Source organism: Octopus bimaculoides, chromosome 14, assembly GCF_046866305.1.
Source record: "Octopus bimaculoides isolate indiv1 chromosome 14, ASM4686630v1, whole genome shotgun sequence".
Taxonomy (NCBI): Eukaryota; Metazoa; Mollusca; class Cephalopoda; order Octopoda; family Octopodidae; genus Octopus; species Octopus bimaculoides.
This window is the reverse complement of record NC_142941.1, coordinates 14,593,963-14,608,417: the sequence shown is the minus strand read 5'-3', so window position 1 is coordinate 14,608,417 and position 14,455 is coordinate 14,593,963. Positions and strand designations below refer to the sequence as shown.

At 36.8% G+C, this 14,455-nt stretch overlaps 1 protein-coding gene across 2 annotated transcripts in view; it reads left to right on the top strand.

Moving 5' to 3' along the window:
- The window catches only part of LOC149132629 (soma ferritin-like), a 43,555-nt gene that overhangs the window by 10,019 nt on the left and 19,081 nt on the right, over window positions 1–14,455 (top strand). For both annotated transcript variants that reach the window (XM_089362373.1, XM_089362374.1), the window contains exons 2-3: window positions 7,965–8,041; window positions 13,404–13,550. In XM_089362373.1, the coding sequence (XP_089218499.1) occupies window positions 7,965–8,041; window positions 13,404–13,550 (224 nt within the window). The remainder of the gene's footprint in view (window positions 1–7,964; window positions 8,042–13,403; window positions 13,551–14,455) is intronic.

Here is a 14,455-nt window from a genome sequence, read left to right as displayed (position 1 = left end):
AAAAAGAAATCCTGTTCTATGTGACCTACCAACTTCAATAACTATTTTCACAGAGAAGTTTTATGTTTACCTCTTCGTTACTTTGTTGCGAGGTATCTGATAAACTAGAAGTAATGATTTACATCTTCGGAACGTAATGTGAGTCTCAGTTAAGCTGTTAAGCTGTTAAGCCCGAAAGGATGGAAGTCTTCGGCATATTTAAACTCACCACGTACCAAGCCAGAAGAAATGCCGTTTTGCATTTCGTCAGGTGCAGTAACAATTGCACTAGCTTGCTACTTTAAATTCAAACCATCAACAATGGTTTCATATTTTGGCACAAAGCCAGCAATTTCGTAGGGGCGGGTAAGTCGATTAAATCGGCCCCAGTGCTTCACTGGTACTTACTTTACCGATCTCGAAAGGACGAAAAGCAAAGTAGACCTCGGCAGTATTTGAACTCAGAACGTAAAGACGAACGAAATGTCGCCAACCATTTTGCCTGGCGTGCGTACGATTTGGCCAACTCGTCGCTTTCTCAAGTCATCAATATGTTTATGAAATTGTGTCGAGTTGTAGAAAATTCACATTTTTTCTGAAATACAGATATTTACAAAGTGTAATGCACTTTGCATAAAATTATCTGTGGATCTCGTATTTTTATATACTTGTAAGGAACTCTCTGTCTCTCTCTTCCTCTCACTTCCTCTTTTTCTCTCTCTTCCTCTCTCTCCCTGCTTTCCAGAGAATACTCAAAAGACACACAAATAAAATTTCATCACGTGTGTTCGTGCGAGGTTTTAGAGTAAATAAACATTCATATGAATGGGAACAACTTCTGGATTATTACATTTGATTATTATTATCATTATTATTATTATTATTATTATTATTATTATTATTATTATTATTATTATTATTATTATTATTATTATTGTCGTTATTGAGTGGGAGAGCAGTGCATGCCATCAAAGTGACACCGGGGTACAAATATACGAAGCCCAGTGTACCCATCATGACTATCCGTCTGAAAAGGGTATACCAGCCACATGGGATTTATAAGAAATATTTCCAAGAGGTGGAGAGAGGAGTTTCGAAAAAACGGAGTTTCGGATCAGGAAAACCAAACAAGGTGGTACTATTTCGTTTTGACGGGGTTTTTCACATTTTTATTTCACCACAGCCTTCTAAATGATGTGTGGCATCTTTTTATGAAAAGAAGTTTTGAAAATTTTTGAAATCCTTCACCATCCCACTCGAATTGAAATTCTTCACCATCCCACCATCTGATTTTGACCAACTTTTTGTTAACTTAAAAACCATGGGAAGAGTCTTTTCGGTAAAAAAAAAAAAAAAAAAAAAAATTTGTAGGAAAAGGTGAGCGACTCAAGAGAGATTTGGCTGTTTTTTCTAGCAGATCCCTCCGTTTTCCCTCTCACATGTATTGATGTTTTCTCAATGTTTTTCTCCCATTAAACATACTTTGTGGAATGATGATGCCGAAGTAACACACGCATGATCCGTTGTTGGAATATAAGCAAAAAAAAAAAAAAAGTTGTAATTTAAATTTTTACCTCCACCTCAATCAAGCGAAGCCGTGTGCGTCTAAGAAAAAACAGTTTCTAACATAAAATTATTCTATTAAAATGAATTATCGTTTACATACTTCTGTGGATAAATGCTAGCAATGCCATTTTCAAGCTCTCCAATATTTCAATTTATAAACAAAAACAATTGGAGGCAGGGAGTAGGGATGCAAAAAAAATCATAATTTTCCAGGTTTTTTTCTATAACATATAAATGTATTTATGGGGAGAAAAATATTGAAGAATATCAATACATTTGGGAGAGAGAAAGAAACGAAGAGGGTTGTCTTGGTATGTGCTAGAAACAACTACTAAACCTCCCTTAATTCACTCACTTTTTCCTCTGAAAATAAGAATTAAATTTTTTTTTTTACTGAAAAGGCTCTTCCCATGGTTTTGAAATGCAAAAAAATAATTGGCCAAAATCTGTCTGGAGTGGAATGATGAGGGGTGGGTTGGGTTCTTGGTCTATTAACAATTGGTTCAATATAATTTATGTTACACTTAAAGTTGGGCCGTTCTAATGCTGCGTTGTAGTATGGGACATCCTTTACGACAGTAGCCTTATCAGAGAGTAGGTTGGAAACGCGCCTGCTAATATTATTAGCTAATTGTTTTATGATTGACGGTGGGTGGTTGGATCCTGTATTAATGTATGAAGTCATCTCATTTGGTTTATATTAGGGTTTACCTGTACAAAGGTCCATGTTAATATCTAGGAAATTAACGTCTTTAAGGTTAGTGTTAATTGGAGTTCTTAAATTTAATAGGCTAAATATTTTGCATAATTTTTTCCTTGTCTGATCCATGTCGTGTCCATTTTTGTTATGTACCTCTCCAAGGCCATCGTTCCTATATAGTCGTATAACAGTTTCTTTTATTCCTTCTTTAAGGACATTAGAATATAAAGGCTAACCAGATCCGCTATTTCTACACTATCATAGCTTCCCATCGTGACATTAAATAACTCGTCTCCATTCTTCATATTCACTGAACGATATCTCACTTTGTATACTCTGGCTGGCCGTGCGTAAAGATAATACGGCTGCTATTACAGAAACTACCAATAATTTCCCCCGTATGGTACGTTAATAGCAGACTCTCTTTTACTCTTTTACTCTTTTACTTGTTTCAGTCATTTGACTGCGGCCATGCTGGAGCACCGCCTTTAGTCGAGCAAATCGACCCCAGGACTTATTCTTTGTAAGCCTAGTACTTATTCTATCGGTTTCTTTTTGCCGAACCGCTAAGTTACGGGGACGTAAACACACCAGCATGGGTTGTCAAGCGATGTTGGGGGGACAAACACACACAAACACACACACACACACATATATATATATATACATATATACGACGGGCTTCTTTCAGTTTCCGTCTACCAAATCCACTCACAAGGCTTTGGTCGGCCCGAGGCTATAGCAGAAGACACTTGCCCAAGGTGCCACGCAGTGGGACTGAACCCGGAACCATGTGGTTGGTAAGCAAGCTACTTACCACTCTCGTTAATTACTATGGTGACAACATTTTACCTATCTATCTATCTATCTATCTATCTATCTATCTATCTATCTATCTATCTATCTATCTGTCTATCTATCTTTCACAAGCACTCCCTCACTCCCACTGTATTTCTCTCAAGAACAACAGCAACCTGTTTTTTTCTTGAAACAAATTTGAATTCTATCATTCACTCTCTCTCTCTCCCTATCTCTATCTCTCTCCCTATCTCTCTCTCTCTCCCTATCTCTCTCTCTCTCCCTATCTCTCTCTCTCTCCCTATCTCTCTCTCTCTCCCTATCTCTCTGTCTCTCCCTCTCTCTCTCCCTCCCTATCTCTCTCTCTCTCCATTTCTCTTTCCCTCTGAACAACAACTTTTTCTACTCCCTCCTACATATAAGTTGCGACGACTACACGGACAGGGATCAGCTTCTTTTATATAATACAGACTGTTTTTATACCCGTTCAACTTCATCTCTCTTAGAGCCTTTCTTTACCATAGTCAAATAATCCCTTGTAATGACATCGGAGTCTAAGCTGGAAACTTTTGAGTACTACTAAGTGTCTTCTATACGGAGAATATCTGAATCTCCTCTGTGAACTATGTATATATATATATATAGGTATGTACATATATCTATGGATATATGCATATATTTATATATTATTTATATTATTATTATAATATATATATATATATATATATATATATATATATATATATATATATGTATGTGTGTGTGTGTGTGTGTGTGTGTGTTTATATATATTTTTATACCAAAATTAGGCAAAAATATTGTATCTGTTAACAAACGTAGCAAAATACTCACAAGTGAGTTTTGTATTTATACCGATTTAAATGAGAGCTCAAAACTGATCCATTGAAAATACTTTATTATAATAATGATAATGACCTATGATCATTTCGATGCAATATCCAAATTGATTCATGCATATTATATGCATATTACTGCATCTCCATGAGGAGATGCAGTATCCCATATTTTATAATATGCATGAATCAATCTGGATATTGCATCGAAATGATCATAGGTCATTATCATTATCATAATAAAGTATTTTCAATGGATCAGTTTTGAGCTTTCATTTAAATCGATATATATATATATATATATATATGTGTGTGTGTGTGTGTGTGTGTGCACATGAGTTGCCATATTCCTTTCCATATCGGCTTACTCTAATGAGTGTAAGATTATATCATCGGATTGTTACCTAACACTCCGTTGTATTTCTAGCACGAAACCGATTGGTTAGATCAGCCTTGATGGATATATAATACTGTAATTTCACATTACACACACACACACACACACACACACACACACACACACACACACACACACACATATATATATATATATATGTATATATGTGTCAAAACATTATCGATAGGCGCAGGTGAGGTTCTGTAGTAAAGAGCTTGCTTGCCAAACACAAGGTTCGGGGTTCAGTCCTACTGCATTGTATCTTGGGCAAGTGTCATCTGCGATAGCCTCGGGTCGACCAAAGCCTTGTGAGTAGATTCGGTGGACATAAACTGAGAGAAGCTCGTCGTATACATGTGTATGTATGCGTATATGTGTGTGTGTGTGTGTGTGTGTGTGTGTGTGTGTGAGAGAGAGAGACTGACTTTGTCTCTGTATTTGTCACCCTCCATCGTTTGACAACCGGTGTTGGTGTGTTCACATCCCAGTTAATCTAGCGGTTCGGCAAATGGAACCGACAGATTAAGTACCACATTTAAAAAAGGTAGTTCTGAGGTCGATACATTTCACTAAAAACTCTTCGAGGCGGTGCCCCTGCATGGTCGCAGTCTAATGACTGAAACGTGTAAAAGATAAAAGCTGCAATCTAGGATACGTCCCTTCATGACACCGGCTGGTAAAAAACACTGGATATTTCAGGCCAGGCGAGGATAACTCGCTTCGCAGACGAACGAGAACGTGGTTATCGATATTTCAGCACTGTACACTCGACTCACCTGGAAACAAAGCGAATCGTTGGTCTGAGATATATATGCAAATAGCGTAAAGTCTATTTGCTGATATGCTAAAGCGCAGCACAAGTGAAACAAAAGAAAATGAGATTTATATATACAAACATACATACGTGCACACGCGCATGCACATGCATATATATGTGTACGTGTGTGTGTGTGAAGATAGATAGATGAATACATAGATATAGATATAAATGTACACTTAAATGTTGTTTGTATGAAACAAATGAGGAATTTTTGAAATCAAATTTTCAGACAGGAAAAATGGCGATATCTGTGGCGCTTTATCATCAGAGGCAGGTGATAGGAAAGGAGGGAGCGAGGGAGGTATATCTAAACTGGAAACTGGAGACCTGGTTCAAACGCTTACAACACCGTGGTCTCCGTTAAAGACAACCAAGGATAAGGCGGTGGTACATTTTGTAGAGCATATGGTGTATTTAATCTGAATATTTATCTTACGAATCCGATCTTAAGACAATGTATGTGCATATATATATATATATATATATATATATAGGTAAATTGAAAATTAGAGGTAATACTTGACAATTGTAAGCACCTGTGTAATATATATATATATATATATATATATATATATATATGATAATATATCGCTGTATCTATCTATCTTCATATATAATCATAAATATACAGGGATTAGCAGTAGCCTGCTTTTCCAACATACTGAGAATTCAGAAATAGCAGTCAAAGAACTACTGATTCTAAACTACAATTTTTTTTCTCTAATGGATAGCGATATCTATGGCATACACAGAACAAAAAACAGAAGAGAAGAGTAAAAACAAACCTGCCTTTAGTTAATTGGGTACGACATATATATATATATATATATATATATATATATATATATATATATATATATATATATGCATGTATGTATGTATCTGTGTGTGTGTGTGTGTGTGTGTGTGTGTGTGTGTGTGTGTGTGTGTGTGTGTGAAGGTGTATAGCTCAGTGGGTAGAGCGTCGAGCTTACGATCGTGAGGGTGTGAGTTCGATCCCCGGACCGGATTGCGTGTTGTGTTCTCGAGCAAAACACTTTGTTTCACGTTAAGAGGGACTATGCAGTAACAAGACAACGACGTATGTAGGTGAAACAGCACGGAGCATAGGGGAGCGGGCAAATGAACATTGGAGGGAACTTAAGGAAGGGAAGAGCTCATCAGCTCTGTACCAGCACGCTGAGCAAGAACATGGAGGCTCACTCAACAACATAGAAATTAAAATCTTATCCACACATAGCAGAGACGCAGCACTTAGACAAATTACAGAAGCTACACACATAATAGAAGATAAACCTAGCCTGAATAGGAAACTGGAATGGAACACTAGCACACACTCCTAACAAACCACAACATATGACAATAAATTCCCCATAAACCAATAACAATATGAACAAAATATAATACAATACAATACATAGATAAACAAATGGAATTAAATACTACATACGTTAACAAAATTAAATTAAATACAAAAAAAGTAGGTATAAACACATGAACAAATAAATAAATAAAAACAAAAATAAACGAACATATATTAACAGAGGATATAGATAATACAGACACTCCCCATGCACACACATGCACTTACAAAACATAGACACACATTGAGGGATACGCATGCGTAGACACATACAATAGGAATACAAAATACAAAATGGCTGATAGTTAGCAAGGTGGGACACACATAAGAAAGAAGAAAGCAAAGGACCACTGATGAGGTCACAGAAGTGTGACGAAAGAACTCTGAGCGAAATAGGATAAATGTAATGTAATATAAAACTGAAGCAAATTAACACCAAATATACAGTGCGTGTGTTTTTATTGGCTAAACTGGCAATATGACACCATCCCCAAGTACTACATCTGTTTCAACACACGATTTCACATCAAAAATCTTGCAAGACAAATATATAAACGGAACATATATATGTATATATATATATATATATATATATATATATATATATATATATATATATATATATATATATATATGGGAGAATATACAAATAATAACAACAGACGAGGACAGGTGGTGTAAATAACAAAAGGATATATTAGTATGACGCTCGGGAATACGGAAAGTCTTTGACGTTTCGAGCTACGCTCTTCAACAGAAAGAATACGGAGACAAGGAGAAAAACACGGAGAAAAAAAATTGAATATATATATAAGGTTGAGGAGGGTATTGGATTTAACTAAACCCAAAAGATACAGGTAATACCGAGTAAGTGCTGTATACCGACTAGTTATGCCCCAATCGTTGTATGAATAGGATTGGGGATTATAAGTCGTGTATTAGCGTGTGTATGTATAAATATATAAAAAGATAAAGAGAGCAATGGTAAAGTTGGAAATATATTTTATGGATAGAGTCTTACAGCTGTTTCAAGGAAGATCCAATGCATCCCTTCATCGGAGACAGAAATAGTAAAGGAATCGATTATTATATCCATAAGCGGAGAGTTAAAGTATGAAGTGAGAGTGAATGTGATGCGCTGAAAAAAGAAAGAAAAAACAGTACTTGGAGTGTAGTTTCATTCCAGTAGTAAGTATCCGTGTAAAATGATCCTTGTGGGAGTTTTCCGGAGATAGTTGCTGCAGCAAAGGCTGAAATAGCAGAGGTGGATATATGCCATATTGTGTCCGAGGTATATTGCTTGTGTTTACTTGAAGGATGTCCCAAATTAAGTGAGAGATGTGTGTAGGGTAAATAGGTCAAGTCTTAAAGACAGAAGGGGAAGGGGATAGAGGAATGATTCAGGTGGGGGATGGTAGTGGTATAGTATGAACAATAACAACGTTAAGTTTACTCGATCTAATGATCTCATTTATGCTTTTTTTCAGTTGATACTAGCGACGTTGAAAACTTGAACAAACAGATAAAGACAGAGTTAGAAGCGAGCACCTTCTACATGGCGGCAGTAAGTATTCAGCGAAATAATTATAATGTTAATTCATGGGATGCATGCAGAACAAAGAATCGAAATAATTACGTATCAATTCACTCTTAATACACTCTTGCAGGTTCGAATATTTTTATCAGTTTGTTGTTATCTATTGTTACTTTTAGATCAAAGTTATTTATCTCAAAATTTCATAGGAAAATATTGTACTTTCGATTTCAAGTGATGTGCCACTGTAAAATATGCATGTAGGATGTCATCATATCCCTCTGTTTTATTTCCGTACATTACCATCATTTGCACAGGGTACCTGTTGATGTATTTTTGGTGACGTTAACTTGGAATTTCCATCTGTCTGTTCTTGTAGTAGTAAATTCTGGTTGTCAAGGCGCTCGTAAATGCTTTCTGAAAATATTCCTGTTAGCAGATTCCACACTAATGGTTAGCAAGTGATTGGTCCATAATTGTTAGCTGTATTAGCCTTACTTTTATCTTTCATAGGAAGAATTGATGTCCTTCTAGTAATTTAATCTGGTATTATTTCTCCTTTAAAGCAATCCTGAAGTTGTTCCCTCAGCCTCCCATGTAAACTACTAAATTTCTTTAACCAGTACCCTTAAACTAAGTCTGATCCTGGGCCCTTCAAGTTCAGCATTTTTCCTAACACTCTACTCATTAATGCACTAGTTAGTCTTAGATCTGGCTGTTTCACTCACTACTTCCCTCACTTTCTTTAACCATACAGCATCTCCATTATGATTGACTGGCTTATTCCAAATATTACTTCAGAACTTTCTAGCTTCCTCTGCATTAGGTATCTTATCTTCAGTACTTTCTTCTCTACCATTTATTTGGTGATAAAATCTCCTCTGGGTCTGTCGCAGTATACCTGTCTGATAGCCTGTCGCAGTATACCTGTCGGATAGCCTGCTTGGGGGCCTGAGGAAGTGGACCAGCGAAGAAAACAGGATAGTGATGCAGTGCTACTGAGAAAGTGAACTGAAAAGAAGGGATTATAAAAAAACGGATGTTAACACTTTGGGTAGAGAAGGGCATGTTTAAAGTGGGCGAGCAGAGACTAGTAGATCAAGCTAATGCTATTAGAAGAAAGTGGGTGACAGAATTGGAGGAAGGAGAGATCAGGAGAACTGGGGGGGGGGGGAGGGGAAGATCAAACAGTAGGGAAGACAATCAACATAAGAGATACAGCTCAAATCAAAGAAGAACCTAAAGGAAATAATAATAATAGCACTACCAATAAGGAAGGGACAACTTACACCAGCGATTTAAGCAATTCAAGTGAGAAAGATCAGAAGATTTTAGATGAGTTGCAGGAAACAATGAGTAAAGTAGTAACAAAAAGATTTCCAGCATCAATCTTTTTGCTAGATATGACTAGGAAAGTAAATTATGTTATCAGTAAGATAGATACTAAAATGTAAGAGACACTAACTTATTTATCTACGCAGGAGGGGTAGTAGTTACTAGAAGATTAGATATTCCACAAGGAAAGATTAGAAAAGAGCAAATGTGGGAAAAGAAACTACAAGACAAAGCGAAATCTTTAAGACAAGATCTGAGTAGAATAGTAAAAAGATACTTAGTCAAAGAGGAAGGATTTGGGACAGTCATAGAAGAGTTGAAACAACGTATCATAGAGTAGCAGGTAAGCTTTCTAGATATCAGAAAAGAATAGATCAAGGTGGGGCCCAGTTAGAATTTACTTCAGGTCGAGTAGCCCATCCCGCTCAAAAGGTCCCTGAATAAGGTTTCTTTAAGGATGTTGAACAAACCACCCATGTTTCCAAAGGTGAATTATTCAAACCCCCAAAGAATTCCTCTCAACACATGGCTACGATGCTCCCCCACTACTTCTGCTCATGATCAGAGATGCACATATCGTCAGCCACTAAGGGACATGCTCAACTGGTTAAGCTCAAACAACTGACAAGCAAATCTGTGGTATTGAGCAGAATATTTGCTGTAGCCCATCTTTTTATACCAAGACAAAACAATGTACATGATAACACTTCCAATCAGTTGAGATCAGAAGCCATGAGAGCCACTGCCTGGTACTGCGTCCGTATTATTATTATTATTATTATTATTATTATTATTATTATTATTATTATTATTATTATTATTATTATTATTATTATTATTTTATGTTTGACTTTTGTTTTGCATTTGTACAAGTTGGATCCAAGTCTCACCCAGAGACCTCAAGAGACAACAAGTTAGAAGTGCATGTAGGTGTTATGCCTAGGGTACCATATATTTGGATTTGTACAGTTTTGTTCAAGTGAATGTTTAAGAAACCATAAGAAAATTGTGTTTGCTTTAAAATTTGAGATCACATAGACAGTATTTTACGTAGGATATGGGCAGTTCCCATGAGCACTATCTTTTGAACTTCAGCCATTTTGGGGTTTCCTGGTATTTGAGCTAGGTAGTAATCAGCCCGTTTCGCTGTCATTCCCAGGGCACCTATGACAATAGGTATTGTTTTCATCTTCAGATTCCACATTTTGCTAATTTCTATTTCAAGATCTTTATATTTGCTCAGTTTTTGGTAGGTCTTGACAGATACGTTTATATCGATTGGGACAGTCATATCAATGAGGAGGCATGATTTTTGTCTGAAGTCTTTCAGTATGATGTCTGGCCTATTTGCGTCTATCTTTCTGTCAGTTTGAATGGTGAAGTTCCAGAGGAGTGCAATGTGATCATTTTCAAGTACTGGGGGTGGTTTGTGTTCCCACCAGTTTTTATCATGGGGCAAGTCCAGGTTTTTGCATATTACCCAGTGAATATATTGTGCAGCTCTATCATGCCTGTTGAGATACTCTGTAGGCGCAAGCAGACTGCACATGGAGACAACATGATCGATGGTCTCATTTTGTTGTTGGCATATACGACATAATGAGGAGCTGCCGTTCTTTAATATGTTGGCCTGGTAGTTCTTTGTAGGTAGGCATTGATCTTGGGCTGCTATGATAAACCCCTCTGTTTCTGATTTCAAGCCAGAGGCCATTAACCATTGGTGGGTAAGGGCTTTGTCAATATCTGCATTATTCGCTCTCTTTGGGTATTTGCCATTGAGAGGTTTTCCATGCCATTTTTCAGTCATAATATCTAAGGCAGCAATTTTTGCACGGGTTTTCAAGCGCTTAGCTTTTTCTGCAGGTGTTTCTAGTTCGTCTAATTCTTGAGTTTGTTGCAATTGGAATTCACTTAGATAGTCCTTTGCCTGTTTTGTTACTGAGTAAGATGCTTTCTTGCTTTCATGTTTTAAGACAAGTTTTAGCATCCAGTCCTCAGAGTTTTTCAGATAGGTGTCTAAGCCAATTGTGGCTACCTTCATTGATAATGCCAGCTGTAGAAGTCCTCGGCCTCCCTCTTTTCTTGGCAGATAAAGACGTTCTATATCTGCCTTAGGGTGGTGCATTCTATGCATTGTCAACAGTTTTCGTATTTTTCTGTCAACATTACATATTTCAGTAATTGACCAGTTAACGATGTTGAAACTGTAAGTCACGACTGGTATGGCTAGATCATTGATCGCTTCGATCCTGTTTCTCGCGTTCAGCTCTGTCTTCAGTATTGCTCTCACCCTGCGATAACATTCTCTTCTGATCCTTTCCCTCATCACTGAGTGCTTGATATTGTCCCCTTCAATTACCCCTAGGTATTTGTAGCTCTCCGCTGGTTCTAACTCTTTTATGACATTTTGCTGGTCAAGGTTCACATTAGAAGTATTTGTCATTTTTCCTTTGATAAAGGTAGCTTTTGCACATTTATCAAGGCCAAATTGCATCCTGATGTCATCACTGAATTGTTTAACAATTGCTAGTAGGCCTTTGAGTTGTTGGTCATTTTTTGCAAAGAGCTTTAAATCATCCATGTAAATGAGATGATTTATATTTTTATCAAATATTTTATAACCATACTGTGCATCATTGAGCAATTTTGAGAGCGGTATTAGGGCTAGACAGAAGAGGAGTGGTGATAGTGAGTCACCCTGGAAAATGCCACATGAAATTCTTACATCTCCAGCATTTAGAGATTCATTGTCATTGTTCAACATCAGTGTGGTTCTCCATGATCTCATACTTACAGATAAAAAGTTTCGCAGAGTAGGAGCTATTTTATACATTTCCAGACATTTCCTAATCCAGCTATGTGGTAGGCTATCAAAGGCCTTTTTATAGTCTATCCAGGCTATTGACAAGTTTTTGTGTCGCTTGTGACAATCTTCTAAGATCATCTTATTGATGAGTAGCTGATCTTTACAACCATAAGATCCACGTTTACATCCCTTTTGCTCATTAGGGAATATGCTACTTTCTATTAAAAAACTATAGGTGTACTCGGTTAGGACAGATGTTAGCGTCTTATACATTGTTGTTAAGCAGGTTATGGGGCGATAATTTTTTGGTTCGTTTGTTTCCTCATTTTTTGGAAGCAGGAATGTTAAACCATTAACTAGCCAAGAGGGCATCAAACTAGGATTTTGCAAAACATCGTTGTAAAGTTTTGTTAGCAGTTCATGGCTTTCTGGGAAGGCATTCAACCAGAAGTTAGGAATTTTATCCTTTCCTGGAGACTTCCATTTGCTTGACCTCCTGAGAGCAGATCTTATATCTTCTACCTTGACCCCATCCCACTTTTGCTCCTCTAAGGAGTCTAGGTCTGTAGATATTCTATCAATCCAAGGGGCCTTTTCATTGTGTGTTTTATCTTCTGCCCAGATTTTATTCCAAAATTCTTGCACTTCTTCTTTTGATGGGACAGACTTTATTGTTACTGGTGTTTTCCCTATCTTCCTGTAGAAATTTTTGGGGTTATTTTTGAACATGTTATTATCTCGGAAGAATCTAACACGCTTTTCATACCTTGCTATGCGGGCAGCTTTAGCACATACCTTTTGCTTGATGGTTTCTATGGTGGCATCAATGTCAACTATGGTTTTCATATTATATTTTTTCTTTAGTTTTTGGGTCTTTGTAGGTTTGATACTCTTGTCAAATTTAAGGTTTTTCAAACATTCTATGTCAGATCTAAGCAGCTTAATTTGGTGTTGAATGCGTTCTTGCCAAGAAGGCTTTTTGTGGGAGTGTTGTCTTTTTCTAATCTTTTCACCACATTATTATTATTATTATTATTATTATTATTATTATTATTATTATTATTAATCTGACATCGTACATTACCCGTACATATCTTATTATTGATACAGAAGGATGAAAGCTGGTGTTGTCTTCAGCGAGATTTAAGCTCAAAAGTTGAAGGAACATAATTAAATACTTGATACTTCTGAAGTTTATAGATTTATCGCCTTTGCCTAATAATATCAACGAAAACTTTATATTAATTTCAGTTTCATTATTTCGAAAGAAGTGATATGGCTTTGCCTGGCGTTGCTAAATTCTTCCATAAAATGTCCTCTGAAGAGAAAGGTCACGCCGATAAACTGATGACCTACATGAACATGAGGCAATCTCCACCTAAAACCCCATCTGTTACGGTAGGTGCATTTATTGATTATTTTTTAAGATGCTGTTATTTTATTCTTTATTTCAATCAACTCTATATCCATTGTCTTGCACATATTATGTCAGCCTTGTAAAGCAGAAAGGGCAAAGGCAAAGTCGATCTCAGATTAAAGTATGTCACGAGGATATAACGTGCGACAGGGTTTGTACAAAGCACTAATTCTGCAATCTCTCACCGACACACACACACTCTCTGTGTCTGTCTGTCTGTCTGTTTGTCTGTCTGTCTGTCTGTCTCTCTCTCTCTCTCTCTCTCTCTCTCTCTCTCTCTCTCTCTCTCTCTCTCTCTCTTACACAGGTACACACACACAAAACGTATCCAAACGAGATGGACTGAATAGACTTTATTACATGTCACTACAATTGTTTCAATGCATCATTACCACCTGTTCCTTACTGAATGTTACATATATTATGAAAAAAAAACCCCAAAACATTTGGCTAATATCACTCAGTAATAGTAGCATATGCGCTTCTTCGGGTGAATACATTCAGAAGCTCTGTTAGATCACGATCAGATTCTCTATATTCTATACCTAGAGTGAAACATTGTTTTTAGCACACAACAGACAAAGAAAGGCAAACAACAAAAGCCAGTTGCACACTCATTCACCTTAAGCCACAAACTCGTCCTCACCAGCTGAAATTTTAGGAAAGATAAAATAGAATATTTAAGCATAAGAAGATCAATAAGAGATAAACATCATCAAAAAAGAGTTCTTGTTCACTTTTCCACTTCAAAGGAATCCCTGTAGCATCTGTTGCAAACCTTGGTATCGCGGCTCGTAACACGGAGGAAAGAAAAATCAATGAAAATAGTGGGGCTTGGCCAGCCGCTATCAGTTTGTTTCGCTCACCGTCGAGACGTCGGGTGTTC